Source organism: Triturus cristatus, chromosome 7 (assembly GCF_964204655.1).
Source record: "Triturus cristatus chromosome 7, aTriCri1.1, whole genome shotgun sequence".
Classification (NCBI taxonomy): Eukaryota; Metazoa; Chordata; class Amphibia; order Caudata; family Salamandridae; genus Triturus; species Triturus cristatus.
This window is the reverse complement of record NC_140590.1, coordinates 1679472387-1679487763: the sequence shown is the minus strand read 5'-3', so window position 1 is coordinate 1679487763 and position 15377 is coordinate 1679472387. Positions and strand designations below refer to the sequence as shown.

Genomic DNA, 15377 nt, shown 5'->3' with positions numbered 1-15377 from the left:
GAGAAAAGACACGAACGAGAAATGGAGGGAGATCACAGAGCAGCCACTCCAGCGTTGCACCGAGAGCACAGGGCAGACGCTCTAGCACCGAGAGCGCAAAGAGCACGCAGAGACACTCGTACATTCATGAGAGCACAGACGAGTCACGGAATCTGCACCCTGTTCCCAGGCTGCCCTTGAACGCCGCTCCCCCCACCCCCGCTGACGCCGGGTGCAATGCAGTATTTGCTGCTCACATGTCTGGGGCTGGAAAGGGCTGGTCCCACTGACAGTCCTGGTCCTGATGCTGCGGATGGTCTCTGTGGTCCCGATGCTACGGGTGATGTGTGTGGTCCTGATGCTGCCGTTGTTGTCCGTGGTCCTGATGCTGGGGATGTCAATGTTGCGGATGCTGCTGGCCCTGCAGCGGATGCTGGTCCCGATGCTGCGGCTCCCGGGGCTCTGCACGGTCCTGGCGCCGCCGATGCTCTTCCTGCAGGTGGTGATGCTGATGATGCACTTTCTGTTTGTGGGCGTCGACGTCAGCGTCCATTCTGCGTCGACGCCAATGGCGTTTCTGCGGATCCCGGGGCAGCACCGCAGCCACGACCACAGCCCCCGCCATTGAAAAGTGCGCTCCGCCTGACTGATGGGGAGTGGGAGGGAAAGGGTGACCCCGGCCGGCCCCTCCCCCAATAAGTATGTCCCTACGCCAGGGACAGCCTAGATGAGTTTATTTTAAAGGTGGCTGGGGGAGGGAGGCTCCTGCCTTATGCCATCCACAAGGGTATGCTTTATTTTATATTTAATCAATCTGTGTGTAGCACCAACATACCACCCTTAGCAACTTCGAAACTCCGTTTCTTTACAGCCCGTTTTGCCCCTCCGCTGATGCCCTGCCCGTCCCGGAGACTCCCCACTCCTCACTCCCTCTATAGTGACTGTTCCCCATTAATTATCCCGATCTAGACGATCCCCTGGGAGGGGGGGAGGGGGGGGGGGGCAGCAGGCCCCCTCGCAGTATCTCTTCTGTAGGAGAGTGAAAAATAATGTTAACCCTTTATGCAGAGTGATAGCACAATGCGAGGTAGGTTTAATTAAAAAATATATATAATATATAACATGTATATATATATACCCCCACCCTGCCTGACAGCCTGTCCATCTGTGTAGCCTGCACCCTGTCCGCCCCCCAAATGACCTTGAACGATCCGTCCCACCCTAGACCGGGTAGACCCCCCCAACCTTGAATCACATGGTCTCACGTGCACGGTTTTATTTCCGCGGTCGCGTGTGCTGGTAAGCAGACGCGGGGGTGTCTGGTGGGGCCCGGGTGCAGGGGCCTGTGACGCAGTGGATATTCGGAGGCCCTGAGGCGACGCTGTGTAAAAAACACAATAACATAATTTTTCTTTATGACGGAGGAGCCGATATCTGACATTGTTAACCCGTGCTGGACGGAAGAGGAGGGGGCTCAGGTGGGCATCCAGCCCCCACCCCCGTCCGCTTGTGTAGAGCCACTTCCACCCCCTCCTTCCGCCCCAGCGTCCCGTCCCCCATTGATCCCAGCGCTCCTTCTAGTCAGATAACGAGGGCAGTCCCCGCTACCCTCCCCCACCGCTGGCATTTCCAATTCATTTGATCGCAGTGTGTACATTTGAGGTCATTTATATATAACCCTATTTACTTGACGAATGGCCGGGCTCCCATGGGCTGGCTGTGGGGTGCACTTCTAGGAAATGACCTCGCACACAGCCATGGTGTCAAATTAATTCTGAATAAAACTAAATTTGCTAATTGTTACTTCGTAATATTGTCAATTTTTCGCATAGGCCCAAACATAGATCTCCGTAGTGACTTCAGCCTGTAGCATTTTGACGCATTCCCAGGTTTACTTTTGTTGGTAAATCTGTGAATGCGCCAAAAATCACAGGTGGATGCGTGGGAACACCAACGCCCCGCATACGAGATGCCTTTCCAGGGCAGAGTAAAGCAAGGCAGACATTTGTGCTGCCTTGTGTTACTCAGGATATGCAATGCTGCACAGAGCCATGCAAGGCAGCTCTGAGTGGCATAGTACATCTCATTTACGGGTTCGCAATGCCCTCGCGTCACCTTCCATGACAACGCAAGGGCAAACGCAGCCCTTAGTGAATCTGGGTCCCTAATCGCACCAGGTATCTACAGCACGGCAGATGTCGCCACGGCTCTCATCAGCCTGACTGCATCCACCCATGCCTCAACACGCCGCTGAGCTCACCCTAACTTCTTGCCTGCGTTCCTCCACCACACTGCCCACCTCAACTTCTCTCAACCGCAGAGCACGTCACCACAGCAGGCATCTCCATTGCTCACCTCAACCTCACTACATACCTGTATACCTCCACCGCACTGCTCAGTTTTCCCTGTCTCACCCTGACTACACCACAACAGACACCTCCCAGCCTGCTTACCACCCCCGTCAGCTCCACCACATCACAAGTGTACCACTAATAAACATCCACCCAATTACTCGCCACCACAGCACCAGAATGGGTACCTCTGGGAACCAGTCCATCTCCTCAGACTCCTCATCCCCACTATACGGAAGAGCTGACGACGGCTGCAGGGGAGAGAAGGTACCTCAAAGGCCCACGCCGAGGAGAGAATAGGAGGACAGACTCCTAATGGGGAAATAGTAGGAGTGGAGAGTGGTGTACCAACAAATTGAGGCTTCGATTTACTCAGCCTTTGCGATGTCGTTCAGCGTGCAAAGCAGCACTCAGGCTTAAGTGAGATTTACAAGGCCACACAAGCGACTATTTGTGCCGCCTCGAGTGACTTTGTAAAGAAATGTAACTCAATGCAGCGGCCTGCAATGCTTTGCCTCACATTCGTAGTGGCAGGTGTTCCATGGGTGAAGCATGGGCATTCCAGCGCAGCCACCCGTGGAATTTGACACATTTCTAGATTTACTGAAATCAGCTCGAAGCTGGAGTGGCAGCCTGTGCACAGAGAGGTACTAGGGAGACCAACCCATCCGGGGGTGGAAAGAAGAAGGTGACCACCATAAAGGGGGGGAATACGAGAGTGACAACTTTTGGGGAAGAGAACACGAGTGACATCCCTGCCTGAGAAAGGATATGGGGTGACAGTCAACTCAAGTGGAGAAGAGGGATGACTGCCACAAGGATAAACGTGGGGATGACCATGGAAAAATAATGGTGTTATGTTGAAGCTCCCTGACCAGAATTATAGGATGTGATTGAGTAGAGTGTCTAATGGTACGCAAAGTCAATCACAAAGATGGACATCGCCAAAGTTTGAAATAAGTACTTATGGTAAAGAAGCACATAGATAAGGCTGCCACTAGTACATGTGAATTATGGACAAAACAGTTCATTTCATTAAAGCACCAGTGATAAGGGCTCAAGCAAATGCCCAAATGCATCAAGCGAATATCGTAGACTCACCTCATACACAACCAAATACGTACATTGTTGTGGCATCATGAGAACATCCCACTTCAACAAAAACAAATGAATCACTATTATGAAAGAAACGCGATGCCCTGTAACAAAGAGCGTTGAACAGCGAAGTCACCACGGAGCTGGCGGTTGCCTCCATAATTAACGGTATAAGTGTGTTAGTGGATAGAGTGACGGGAGTTCTCATTTTGGTGGCCTCTCCGCCCCCTTTGATGCCATTGATCATTCCACACTTCTTTAAAACCCGAGGGACATGGGGATCAGGGGGACAATCCTTTTTGGATCTAATTCTTTTAATTTACCAGATCCCAGTCTATCCAAGCCAAGAGTGTTTGCTCACCATCCAAGCCTTTACGATGGGATGGGCCACAGGGTGCAATCATTTACCCTTTGCTTTTTACTTTTTTACACAGGGCATTTTTATTGCAAGAATTCTGCATTAAAATGTATTTCTATGGATGCAACACATAGTTTATTTGCAATCTGGGGGCCAATCCAGATGTCTACTCTAGCGATTCTTAACCTTTTGACTCATTTGGACCCCACTGAATCATTACTGGAATCCGAGGACCACCATTGAGTCATTATAGGAACCAGGGGACACCAAGCCTAAGCAATCTCTATGATTTCAACCGCAAAACAGTACTCAAAAATAGAAAAATAAATACACACGAAACAAATGCTCAGAAATTGAAATTTTTACTTTAATTAGCAATCAAATCTAGAAATATTTCATATTTTTTATTTATTTGTATATACTTTATTAATATTAATGTATTCATTATTTAATTTTAATTTTGTAACACAATTGTAATTTTGTAACACAGTCGCGTGCTCCCCTGAGTAGACCCACTGGTCTACACTTGACTAGGTTATGGAGACTTGTCGGGGTCCCCAGATAGATATTTCTGGGTAACTTAACTAGAGTCAGAGACAAGACAGACGATAGAAAAAGAAGTTAGGAAGATGGGTCAACACAATATCAGAACCTTCCGAGGCCATTTCGAGCAAACATCTGCCACGGGAACGTGCAGGATATCGGACATGGGACGACAGAGATGGAGGAAAAAGATGAAAAGCGTTGTTAAGCAGGAAGGGACCACACAAGCAAGAGTATTCATGAGGCTTTGGCTACATTAGGAGTAACATCCCCAAGGGAACGGGGACCAGTTGTACCACCAGATGCAGCTTCGATAAGCACCTGCTGATGGTCTATATTATTTGTTGTATGCAAAGCAATACAAAAAGATTTCAAAGAGGGTTGAACATTTCTATGAAAAGGGAAGTACAACATTTTCTCAAATTATTATAAATTATTTTATATTATATTTAAAAGTACAGTCTTTGCAGTGTTTGTGTTCTAAAGGTGCTTCGGTGGGGTACCTCCTCCCCACGAGGTGTGCTGGTCTGACAATGGCTGCCTTCCCTACTGGGGTCCAAAAACATCTATTGCATGTTAATCACTGGGAGATACTTCTAGACTCTGTGTACCCTTCGTACAACAGCAGGTCAGGCAACACATAGGACTGGTCAAGTTGTGTGCGAGGAGATATTTCTGTGGACTGTTTCCGAGGGAATAATGTCATTGAGTGGGGCTTGGTGGAGGTTGTCCTGGTTCCATACTGGACACACGTCGGGAGCAGTCTAATGATGAAACTCTTACGACGGAGACTCACAAGAAGGACCTAGGAGGAGTGGATCCTTGAGAGCCCCACAAGATCCAATTATTTTATTGTCTTCCCAAGAGAAGAACTTGTGTTGAGTGTGGAACCTCTGGTGCACACCCAGTGGACACTCAACAAGAACTTCTGACTTCCTTGGACTATTATATTGAGCCCAGTGAGATTAACAAATATATCAGCAAATATGTCAGCAAACATTTTGAGAATGACTTATTATCTAACATAGAATAGCTGTACCAGTAGATTGCTTCATTCTCTTTTGCAATTTTGGTGCTTGAGACCTAGGGCCACACATATGACCATTTCATTTTGCGACACGCAAATCAAAAATTAAATGTACTAATATGTCCCAGAAACATTTGGCAATTCCCAATGGGGTCACAGTTTACCTACCTCATTAATAATGATGAGGTAAGTCGCAATTTGCGACTTATTAGATATGGCCTGTAACTACAGGGATGGTGGCCTGCTGGGTCCAGCAGACCACAATGTCTGTGATTGCTTTTTACATAATATAAACGCTACAGTGGTTCAGGGAAAAATTTACATAGAATAAATTGTGTTTAACCACAGAAAGAAGTGCACATAAAATATACATGAAATATAAATAAAGGGTACCCACAGACACAGATTTTTCTGGAAAATAACTTTGTGTTATTGAAATAACATTATAAAACATGAAAAATATCATGAAAAATACAAACATATAACATGATGCTCACGGGGTTACACACAATGAACATGCAAGCAACACAAATTACAGTATATACAACCAAACACAATGGCAGAGGGATATTTAACAAATGTTTCTGATATATCACAAGCTCAACAACACAGTGACTGCATCCTCTTTAGTTGCCGAAGGGAATGTCGGCGGCGTTTCGACCTAATTACTTAGAAGGTCATCATCAGGACACAAGGTAAACATTTTGAAAGCAACCAACAGAACAGAATCAATGGCGAATGAATTAATCACATCAGAGGTATCAAGAATTCTACTGAATTAAGAGCCTTGCCAAAACTATACAGCTCAAAAGGTTCCATAAATTAAGTCAAGAATTAAGTCTCTAGTATAATCTAATAATTTATGAGACTGCATCCACAAGAACATGTCCGAAATTAGTGCAGTGATCCACAATGGAAATTCACTGAAAGTAGAACAAGTTTCCATAACAGATCACGGTGCTCTCCGTCGGCCAAATAAAGCACTTAAAAAAAATATGCTGTCCGTTTTTCTTAAAGGAAAACGGGATGCATTTAAAACAAAAAAATTAAATGTTTCCTTTTCATTTTTTTAAGAGGAGGCAGTGGTCCCAATGTCTGCTCTTAAAAAACGTTTTCTCTACCATTCACAAAGGGGAACAGGGGACCCCTTTCCTGTTTGCGACTGGCTTGCCACCTACTTGAAGTAGGCGGTCAACTGCGATTGTTTTGCGACTGCATGTCCCTGCGACTCACAAAACCGTATTGTGCAAGTCAGTAATAGTTAACCAACTTGCAAAATAGGGTTGGTGCACGGCAAAAGCTATTTAGGCGGTCACAAACTGGCCGAATCGCCATTTGCGACAATTAAAAATGGTAGTACATGTGTCCCAAAACCATTTAACCTTTTGTCTAGAAAGATTTCTTATACAATGCCAGAGTTAACAGAAGATTGTGTTTATTTTGAAGATCTGCTCTATTGAACATAGTGTACTAACACCCCCTCTGAAACATAAACCATTGTTCTTTGATGATAAACTGGAACAAAAGGGAGATATTGTCCAATGACCGAGTCACAGCCAGGAAACCTGGCCTCAGACCCTGAGTTCTCCACTTGACCGATGTGTTTGCATCTAGGTCAATCACTTGCTGCACTGTGTCCCATGTACATTTTTACTACTTTTTTCAAATTGTGGTTTTTTTTATCAACAAACCACTGCTTTTGTGTGCTTGTGGATGAGGGCAAAAAAAAGAAAAAGAAACACTACCCACTCAGCAGGAATCAAATAATATTCAAAGCACGTATCTCTTTTGTCACAAAAATCTATGCCATGCACAGAGGGGGTTTGGTTCCTAGATATGGCTGGTGGTCCTCAGCTGAGTGGCGGAAGGGATGGCCTTCCCTAACCCGACAGGTTTGTGGGCCTCCCACCAAACAATAAATTAGCCCCTGACTGGCGAAATTCTCCAAAGAAACCCTGGTATGTAGGAGTATCTTACAGCCATACATTCCCTCTGGGGCAGTCCCCACTGAATGTTAACATAGGAGACCACAGGCAGGAGTAGGGTCTGCCCAGGGACTTAGAACAGGCCCAATGGGAGCTCTGCATAATGAACTGGGGGGCACGCCAGTGGCAACACAAGGAGCTAGAATGCCACAGACCAGGGCCGGCTTTAGGGCAGTGCGACTGGTGCGGCCGCACTGGGTGCTGACCTGTGGAGGGGGCACTGACCTCAAGGAGGGGCACTATGTTTAGCAATAACTCATGATTGGAGAGATGAGGGGCACTGATGACCAGTGGTAGTGAGAGAATCAGAGGAGGCGGTCATGTGGTCTAGGGCGCCAAAAATGATTGTCGCACCAGGCGCCACCAGCGCTAAAGCCGGCCCTGCCTCAGACCACTGGGTAGAAACGGTATCCTGCTGAATGCCTTGCTGGGGTGAAACCCAATAAGCACAAACATTCATCAGAAACAGGGTGACTGAGAAACAGAATGGTGACACCCAGAGGGCAGAATTTACCAATATTAAGACTTGGAAGAACTAGAGATTGGGGGCCTGGTTACCAGTCTGGCTTTGTTTTCCAACCCCTGCGTAAGCCACTGTTTGCGTTGGGATCAGAATTACGAGTTTGATTGCATTTAATGCACTGGATTATCGGATGCATTAAATACCTCAATCTTAATTAAATTTCAGCAGGTCAAACCTATCGATATTTCACAGAGGAAAAGCATATGGCATTTAAACACCGAAATCTGCATGTTATTCCCCAGAAACTTGTAATTAGGTGCCAATTTGGCTCACCTGATGCAGTGATGTTGGGCCATATTATCAGGCACGGAGTTAAAATTATCGCCGCTTTAGCGGCAGGAAACTGCCGCTAAAGTGGCGACAATGGGCTTGATAATATGCCGCAGAGAATTCCAATAGAAGCCCATGTTGACACCAGAGGATGGGCTTCTATTGGAATTCTCAAGGGCATATCATCAAGCCCATTATCGCCGTTTCTTGATAATATGCCCCATGGCCCTTTGTTATTTATGAGATGCGATAAATCGCATCTATGCTCCTCATTAGGGCCTGCCAGACAGTTTTCCTGTGCTGCTCCACTTAATGGAATACGAATTTGTAATAAAAGATTTGCTACGCCTACAATCAAGAGACACGACTGCGTGACTTTTTTCGCTTGGGAAGCATTTCATTGTGTTATATATCATGTTTATTCATTATAACAAGTTATATTATGGCAACTACACTAATGTAAAATATTTTACTCGGGTGCGGGGTTAATTGTGTGTTTGTGATTACGGTGATTTTTATCACCCTTTTGGGATGTATGTGGGTCAGTCACATCCTAGACCCATTGCACCGAGATTCAGTGTTTACCAAATAGGCCAATTATTTAGCAAAGATTGGTGCTGGACTTTTTTAAGCTTTGACCCTGTTTGCTTGTTTAATTCCGCCTACAGAGGCGCCTGGGACATCTCCTGGTCCACATTCTGTAAGGAAAGCCTTCCTTCCTTCCTAAACCTGAAGAATAAAAACCGTGCACCATCCTGGAGAACCGCATAAGGGCGGAGAGGGAAGCAAAATACGTCAGCAAAGTACATCAGAAAAACAGATTTAAAAAAAGACTGGAAATGAAGTCATCGACATTGGACAGACTGTTATACATAATGTATTTTAGCTGATTACTTTGGCATGGGTTGCCTGACTTGCGTTGACAATAAAGTACTTTCTAGTATAGTGTGGTGCATGGTTTATGTTTTTAACAGTACTTTGGCTCCATCGTGTGGTCACTCTTGGTAGCATACTGAAGTTTGCACGTGTGTGGGCTTTCACTGAACATGTGTGAAACCGCAGTTGTATTTTCTTTTGTCACGGTGGCCAGATTATCTCGTAAATTAAGCGATGCAGGTATTGCCAAAGAGCAATCTATACTGGTGAATGTGCTTATTTTATCTCTCAGGTCTCAGCACGACGCCTACTCGATAAAAAAAGGCCTGCCACAAATTTAAATTACACCGATGCCGCGTAATTTCGCCAAGGAAAGTTCTGACATTATACCATTAGTCTTCAACGCAATTAGAAGCCATTTGCAGTAAACATTTACGGCGAAATGCACCATCCGCAAATGTATACGAACAACAGAGAGTGCGTGGTAGTTGTTCAAGGTGCTTTGCAGGGGCGGCTTCTCCGTAATGGCGAGGAATGTAGCCCCACAGCCCAGCGCCAGAAGATGGTAATAAAATGATAATAACACAATGTTATTATTTTATTTATGTTGTCTGAGCCCCGCAATGAGAATTGGGCGGGGCAGGGCTGGATATGGCAGGGGGGAGGTGTAGTGTGCACTGATAAGTGCACATGTCTGTTTGGCCGGCTGTCTTGGGCCGGCCAAACAGACATGCTCACTTATGTTTCTTCAACCCGGCTGTGTTGCACAGCTGGGTTGGAGAATTGCCACAGGCTCCAATGCACTGTCTGAGCTGGAACCGAGGCCGCTCAGACCAATCCTGGCGCTGGTCTCATATCGTGAGAGCAGCGTCTGGATTGGTTAGGGTGCTTGTGCTCTGAGGGGCCCATCCCCTTCTGGTCCGACCAGAGGAGCAGCAAGGTAGCCAGCAGAGTCAGCGGGAGCAAAGTGGCGGGTAAATCGTTTTTTTATTATTTCTCCCCTCTTCCCAACCCCTCCCCTGCGGCTGCCCTCCCACTTTAGCTAGGCGGCCGCCACCACTGGTGCTTTGTTTAAATGTACCCTTGTGCCATAAATTGATGCATTTTGTGTAGGATGACCAGATGAGGAAAACAAACAAGCATTGAAAATGCAATAGGTCTCGCCTTTTATGAAGTTAAAGCCATTTGCTTTGCTAATGTTATTGTATAGCATAGCAAATGGCTTTAACTTAATAAAAGGCGAGACCTATTGCATTTCCAATGCTTGTTTTTATATTTCTTCAGTGTTACAGGCTTCTGGTACCGGTTCTCCAACCCCTTGAACCAGAAAATCCTCTCAAAAAAGGTGCTGAGATGGCGAGGACTACTGTTCTTTATGCCATAAAAGAAGCACATTGCAGCAGGCAGTCTACACTTTAAATTCATCATTTTGTCTAAGAGAGATCACAACTGTACGGCACCCATGTTTTCGACCCCAGAAGGATGAAGGGATGAGTTGGCCATGCAGTCGATTGAAGATGTTGTGCAAGTACAAACAACCATTGGTAAAACCAATAGCTCATCCTTTTACAGCCAAGACCGATTGGCTTTGCCAACACTAGATGTTTTTATGGTAGGGTTGTGAATCGGAAAAAGATTTTAAAACATCTTTTTAATATACTTTCTTAACTCTTCTGGACGGAAGATATTAAATTACACACCGAGTGTGAACATTCAATAATTTTCGAAGACATGCCTTGAATGACAACATCATGTCCTCAAAAAACACGCACAATAACAAACAGAAGCCTCGGACTGAGAGGCTACAAACTTCGGAGGACCGCGTTTTACGCCTCCCCCGATGCGCTGTCCATGCTCCAAGGTGCCGTCTCACAACCTCGTGTGACAAAACACCTCACATGTATGAAGAAATGGGCATGTACCGATCAAGTACAGATACAGCCGCGCTGCTACTCCAATGGACCAAGCTCCCTTTCCAGGCTGGACGGGATCTCTGACACCTGTTCCCTCTCCTCCCAGCCATGCCCAGGGAGGGGAGCCACCTTCTTACCTGTATATCTTGCCCTTCACAGTTCCTCAGTAGGGTGCAAGCGGCTGGCACCTTGGCAACGTGGAGGTGGTTTCTCCCACAGCTCAGACGGTGGGTGGGTGATGGAGGGTGGTGGAGATTGGGGTGGGGGAGTTAGGAGTCAGAGGCTCTCTGTGCTGTATCTCTGACTTGCTGTGCATGAGGGGAGGAGAGGAGGAGTAGAGAGAGAGAAGGAAAAGAGCACGAGAAAAAGGTGGGGACCACGAGAGGAGAGAGGGTGATGGGAGAAAAGGATGAGATGTACACAAGAGTGAGCCAGGGGTTGAAGGGAGAGAGAGAATCGGACAACACAAGATTGAAAACGATGAGATTGAAATGTGAAATTGGGGGGAACGGAAAGAACCAGGCAGCCGCGGTTGACGTAGACGTTTCTCTTTTTCTGCTGCCCCACTTGGACGTCCTGCTTTCCTTCTGAAGTAAAAGGTTTCTTATCTTTATGGGGCCATGTGTTTGGCACCATAAAGATAAGAAACCTTTTACTTCATAAGGAAAACTGAAGTACTGGGAATTTTAAGCCCAGCATTGCAGGGGAACACACCCTAAGACTTCGGGTTCTTCCTGTTTCAGACCTACAGAAACACAGAGTCTTCTGGGTGAAGTCAAAGATCAGTTTATTGGCTGCAGACCAATTACAGGTATCCGAGAAGTACAACAGCATGTATGTTCTCAGGAGACTGCTTTAAGTTACAGAAACGGGCTTCTCCTTAAATACAAAATATCATGCTTCAGGCACACATTCCTTGTTTTATGATATGGCCATATACAAGTATTCATTACAAACGAAAAGGCAGAGTCATGATGACCATCCCACATTCCAGTTAAGCCAGCCCACAATTATTTACCCAGCAAGGCTCAGATCCCACATCAGATATCAACAGGCCCCAATAAACACGGGCATCTCCTGTTCAGAAAACAAGCCATAAAACAGGAAGAGTCAGGTGTGAAAGAGATTAGCTGGAGGCTTTTGTGGGATGAAAGGCTTTATGGTGTGTCAAACCCTGATGCTAATCACAGGTGGCCGTAGGACGGGGAGCTCGTGAGACCGGACTGACCTGGGGCAGCGGAGCCAAGCTGCACAGGTCAGAGAGAAGTCAAAGGAAGGCACATGTGTTCTAAAGGCCCGTATTTGCTCGTAATATGTAGCCTATGTGAGGGCAACCATAAGATGGCCACCGCTCTAAGATGGAACCCACGAAGTTACTGTATCATATCGTATACATAGTGCATTTATAGCTAAAACGTTATACAAAGCACTTGTACATACCGCATTGACCATTCACGGTTCGCTAATACCGGAATAGACAGGGGTAGGGCCCTGCCTCCTACGCGGTCCCAAATTTCAAAGTACCACAGACCCTCCTTTTGCCCTTACATAGGCAATAACTATACTCTCATCAATCCGAGTCTAGGTCAATATTCGCGAAGTCATGGAGATGTTGCTGTAGCATCATCCTATTACTTAGCTCGTCCCTCGATACAGGTTTCCTTACACATAATGTAGCACAGAGGCCACATATCGCAGGAGCACACCGTATGCACAGACAGAACAGGAAAAGAATGGCTAAGATCATTCCAATGACCATCAGAACTTTCCAACCCCAGGCAGATATCAGTTCCCAGAACCACCCCACCAGTGACCAATCTCCTTTATCCACGTGTATGGATTCAGATATTCTATGCAGTTTGGAGATGGCTTGATAAACTGTTGGAGCGTTATCTGGTATGAAAATGCAACAACTAGATTGGATAACCTTACATACCCCACCGCGGTCTGCAAGTATGACGTCTAGAACCATGCGGTTCTGAAAAGTCATGAGGCGATCCGCCTGGAGCTCAGCTGTCAAATTACCAAGGGCACCAGCCGTAACATTAACAGTGGATTCAACCACACGAGTCAGTTGTCTCAGGTTCCTACTATTGACCATAGGTCCCCAAAACGGCAGGAAACCCAAAAAGAAGTCTCCCGCTTCCTGACCGGCAGTATCCTCCTTACTAATCACGCCTCTCACAACTCTGGTCTTGTGATAGTCAGAGGCAGCAGTAAATGTCGGCGGTAGCAGATTTGCAATATAACATGTGCCCGAGAAATCAGGGGGCAACCATGTATATGCTCGGTCATTGCAGACAAAATATGTACCCTTGGCAGCCAAAAACGCAGGGGAAAACTGTGATGGAAAAGTGTACGTGTCAGTACAGTCACTTCTCCCCAGTTGAGCTCTAGGATTCTGACCATTACCTTGCAAACAGAACCGACCTACGTGGGGTACGACCCAGATTGGGGATGAAATTTTTCGCTGCCTTTCACCCAGACTAATACTATACCCCGTCGCGTTCCACCCTACATAAGCTCTCAATTCATCCTTGGGTATAGATGAGTATGCGTCGATATCTCTGCTCATATCGGCAACTCCTTTCATTAAAGCCTTATTATTTGTGCTAGGTCTGATGGAACGCGGTTGTCGCGGGGAGTAGGCATCTAGTGCAAAGAGAAACATGGTCTGGAATGCCCATGACGATCCATTGTAACTAAACGGCAGCACTAGATATGGAATACCCTTATTAATGGTATGTGGCATTAAACCGCACACCCAGCAATTGGTCGTATTCATGACTAGTTGGTGCTGGTGCAGGAGCTGAATAAACGAGTTGTTTACAAACTCTGATCGTCTAGCTTGTTCGTGTTCAGGCAGAGGGTGAAAAGAGTGTGAGGAGACAGTAGGAGGAGGTATAGGCTGTACAGTGGGTGCAATGGGCTCTTGAGAGGAGAAGAATACAAATCCTACGGTATACGCTATCATACTACATAATATAAACAGACATAATAATACAAAACGTTTGCTCTTCATTATTTTACACATTTTCGCTTTAAAGTTCATTTCCTCAGCGAGTCTCTCCATCTTGAAAAACTCCATCCTCTAATCGTGCCGCTCGCGGCGGATGAGTATCTTCTGCTAAGGAGTACGCCTGTCAGTCCAGGGAACGCCCTAGACCAACCAGAACCGTTGACCTAACGTCTTCGGCCTGTACCCCAAAGTCTTGGCACCGCGACCCTGCGGCTGAACCCAGATGGTGGTTCGAAAAACAAAAATCAAGAAAGTCCTTCAGATGGGAGAGCTAAGATATCAAAAACAAAAAGGTATGGGAAAAGAATATTTATTTGTCCATAGGCCTTGGTCTCAAGTTATAGCGGAAACGGCCAGGTACTGTCTGATCTTGAAACAAGAGTTCAGGCTCTGTGGTGTCCAATCGAATTGACGGTGGCACAGCTTCTTGCAAAATATCGTCACTCTGTTCTGCTGAAGTTGTGCCTCTTACGCGTGCATCACTGAATGGTACAAAACGAGGTACAGTGTCTGTTTCAGAGTCAGCGATACCCTCCTGGACCCACTGGTCATATGGTAGAGGCAAAGGGATCCTCTTGATGTGGGCGCCGTGAATCCAGTTCTTCTTCCCCTTTACTCGAACCGCTGATCTTGTAGACAGAAGTACGAGGTGAGGGCCAATCCAACGGGGCTCATCGTTGCTCTTTCGCTGGAAGATCTTGATGAGCACCCACGTGCCAGGGTCAATAGGGTGTCCTGGAGCTTCAGAGGCCTGGGGGAGAGTATCATGCACCTGTTGGTGTAAAACACGCAATTTAGCCGTCAATTCATACAAATAATCAAGCAGTACTGGATGTTCGATTTCGCTGAATTTCGTCGGTCTTGGCACACCCCATACATTGGCCGGGTGGCCAAAAATTATTTCATATGGGCTAAGTCCCACTCGTGAATGCACGGTCATTCTTGTGGATAGGAGTGCTAAAGGCAGAGCGTCAGGCCATTTAAGACCGGAGCTCGCCTGGATTTTGGCTAGTTTTAGCTTCAGAGTGCCATTGTAGCACTCTACTAATCCAGCTGATTGGGGGTGATTTGCAGCGTGAAACTTCTGCTTAATCCCTAATCCCTCACACACATTCTTCATCACTCGACCCACAAATTCACTCCCATTATCACTCCACACCATTCTTGGCATTCCAAACCTAGGGAAAAATTCCTTCACAAGGGCTTTGGCTGTGGATAAAGCAGTGTTGTCCTTTAGGGGATATGCTTCTATCCATTTTGAAAAAGCGCAAACAACAACCAATACATATTTCGGGTTGTTGCACCTTTCCATGTGGATAAAATCTAGCTGCAAAACTTCAAATGGATATGATGGAGGCGCAAAATGACCAGCTGGAGTTGGGGTTCCCCTACCAGGGTTGTACTTCAAACATACCATACAATTCTTGACCACATTCTC

General features: G+C 46.4%; 1 protein-coding gene across 1 annotated transcript in view; it reads right to left on the bottom strand.

The window, feature by feature from the left end:
- LOC146812693 (vesicle-associated membrane protein 1-like) overlaps nucleotides 1–583 on the bottom strand; it is a 95592-nt gene extending 95009 nt beyond the window's left edge. Inside the window, exon 1 of the mRNA XM_085619803.1 lies at nucleotides 237–583. Coding sequence (XP_085475929.1) covers nucleotides 237–238 — 2 coding nt within the window. The 5' untranslated portion in view covers nucleotides 239–583. The remainder of the gene's footprint in view (nucleotides 1–236) is intronic.
- Between the last annotated feature and the right edge of the window lie 14794 nt (nucleotides 584–15377).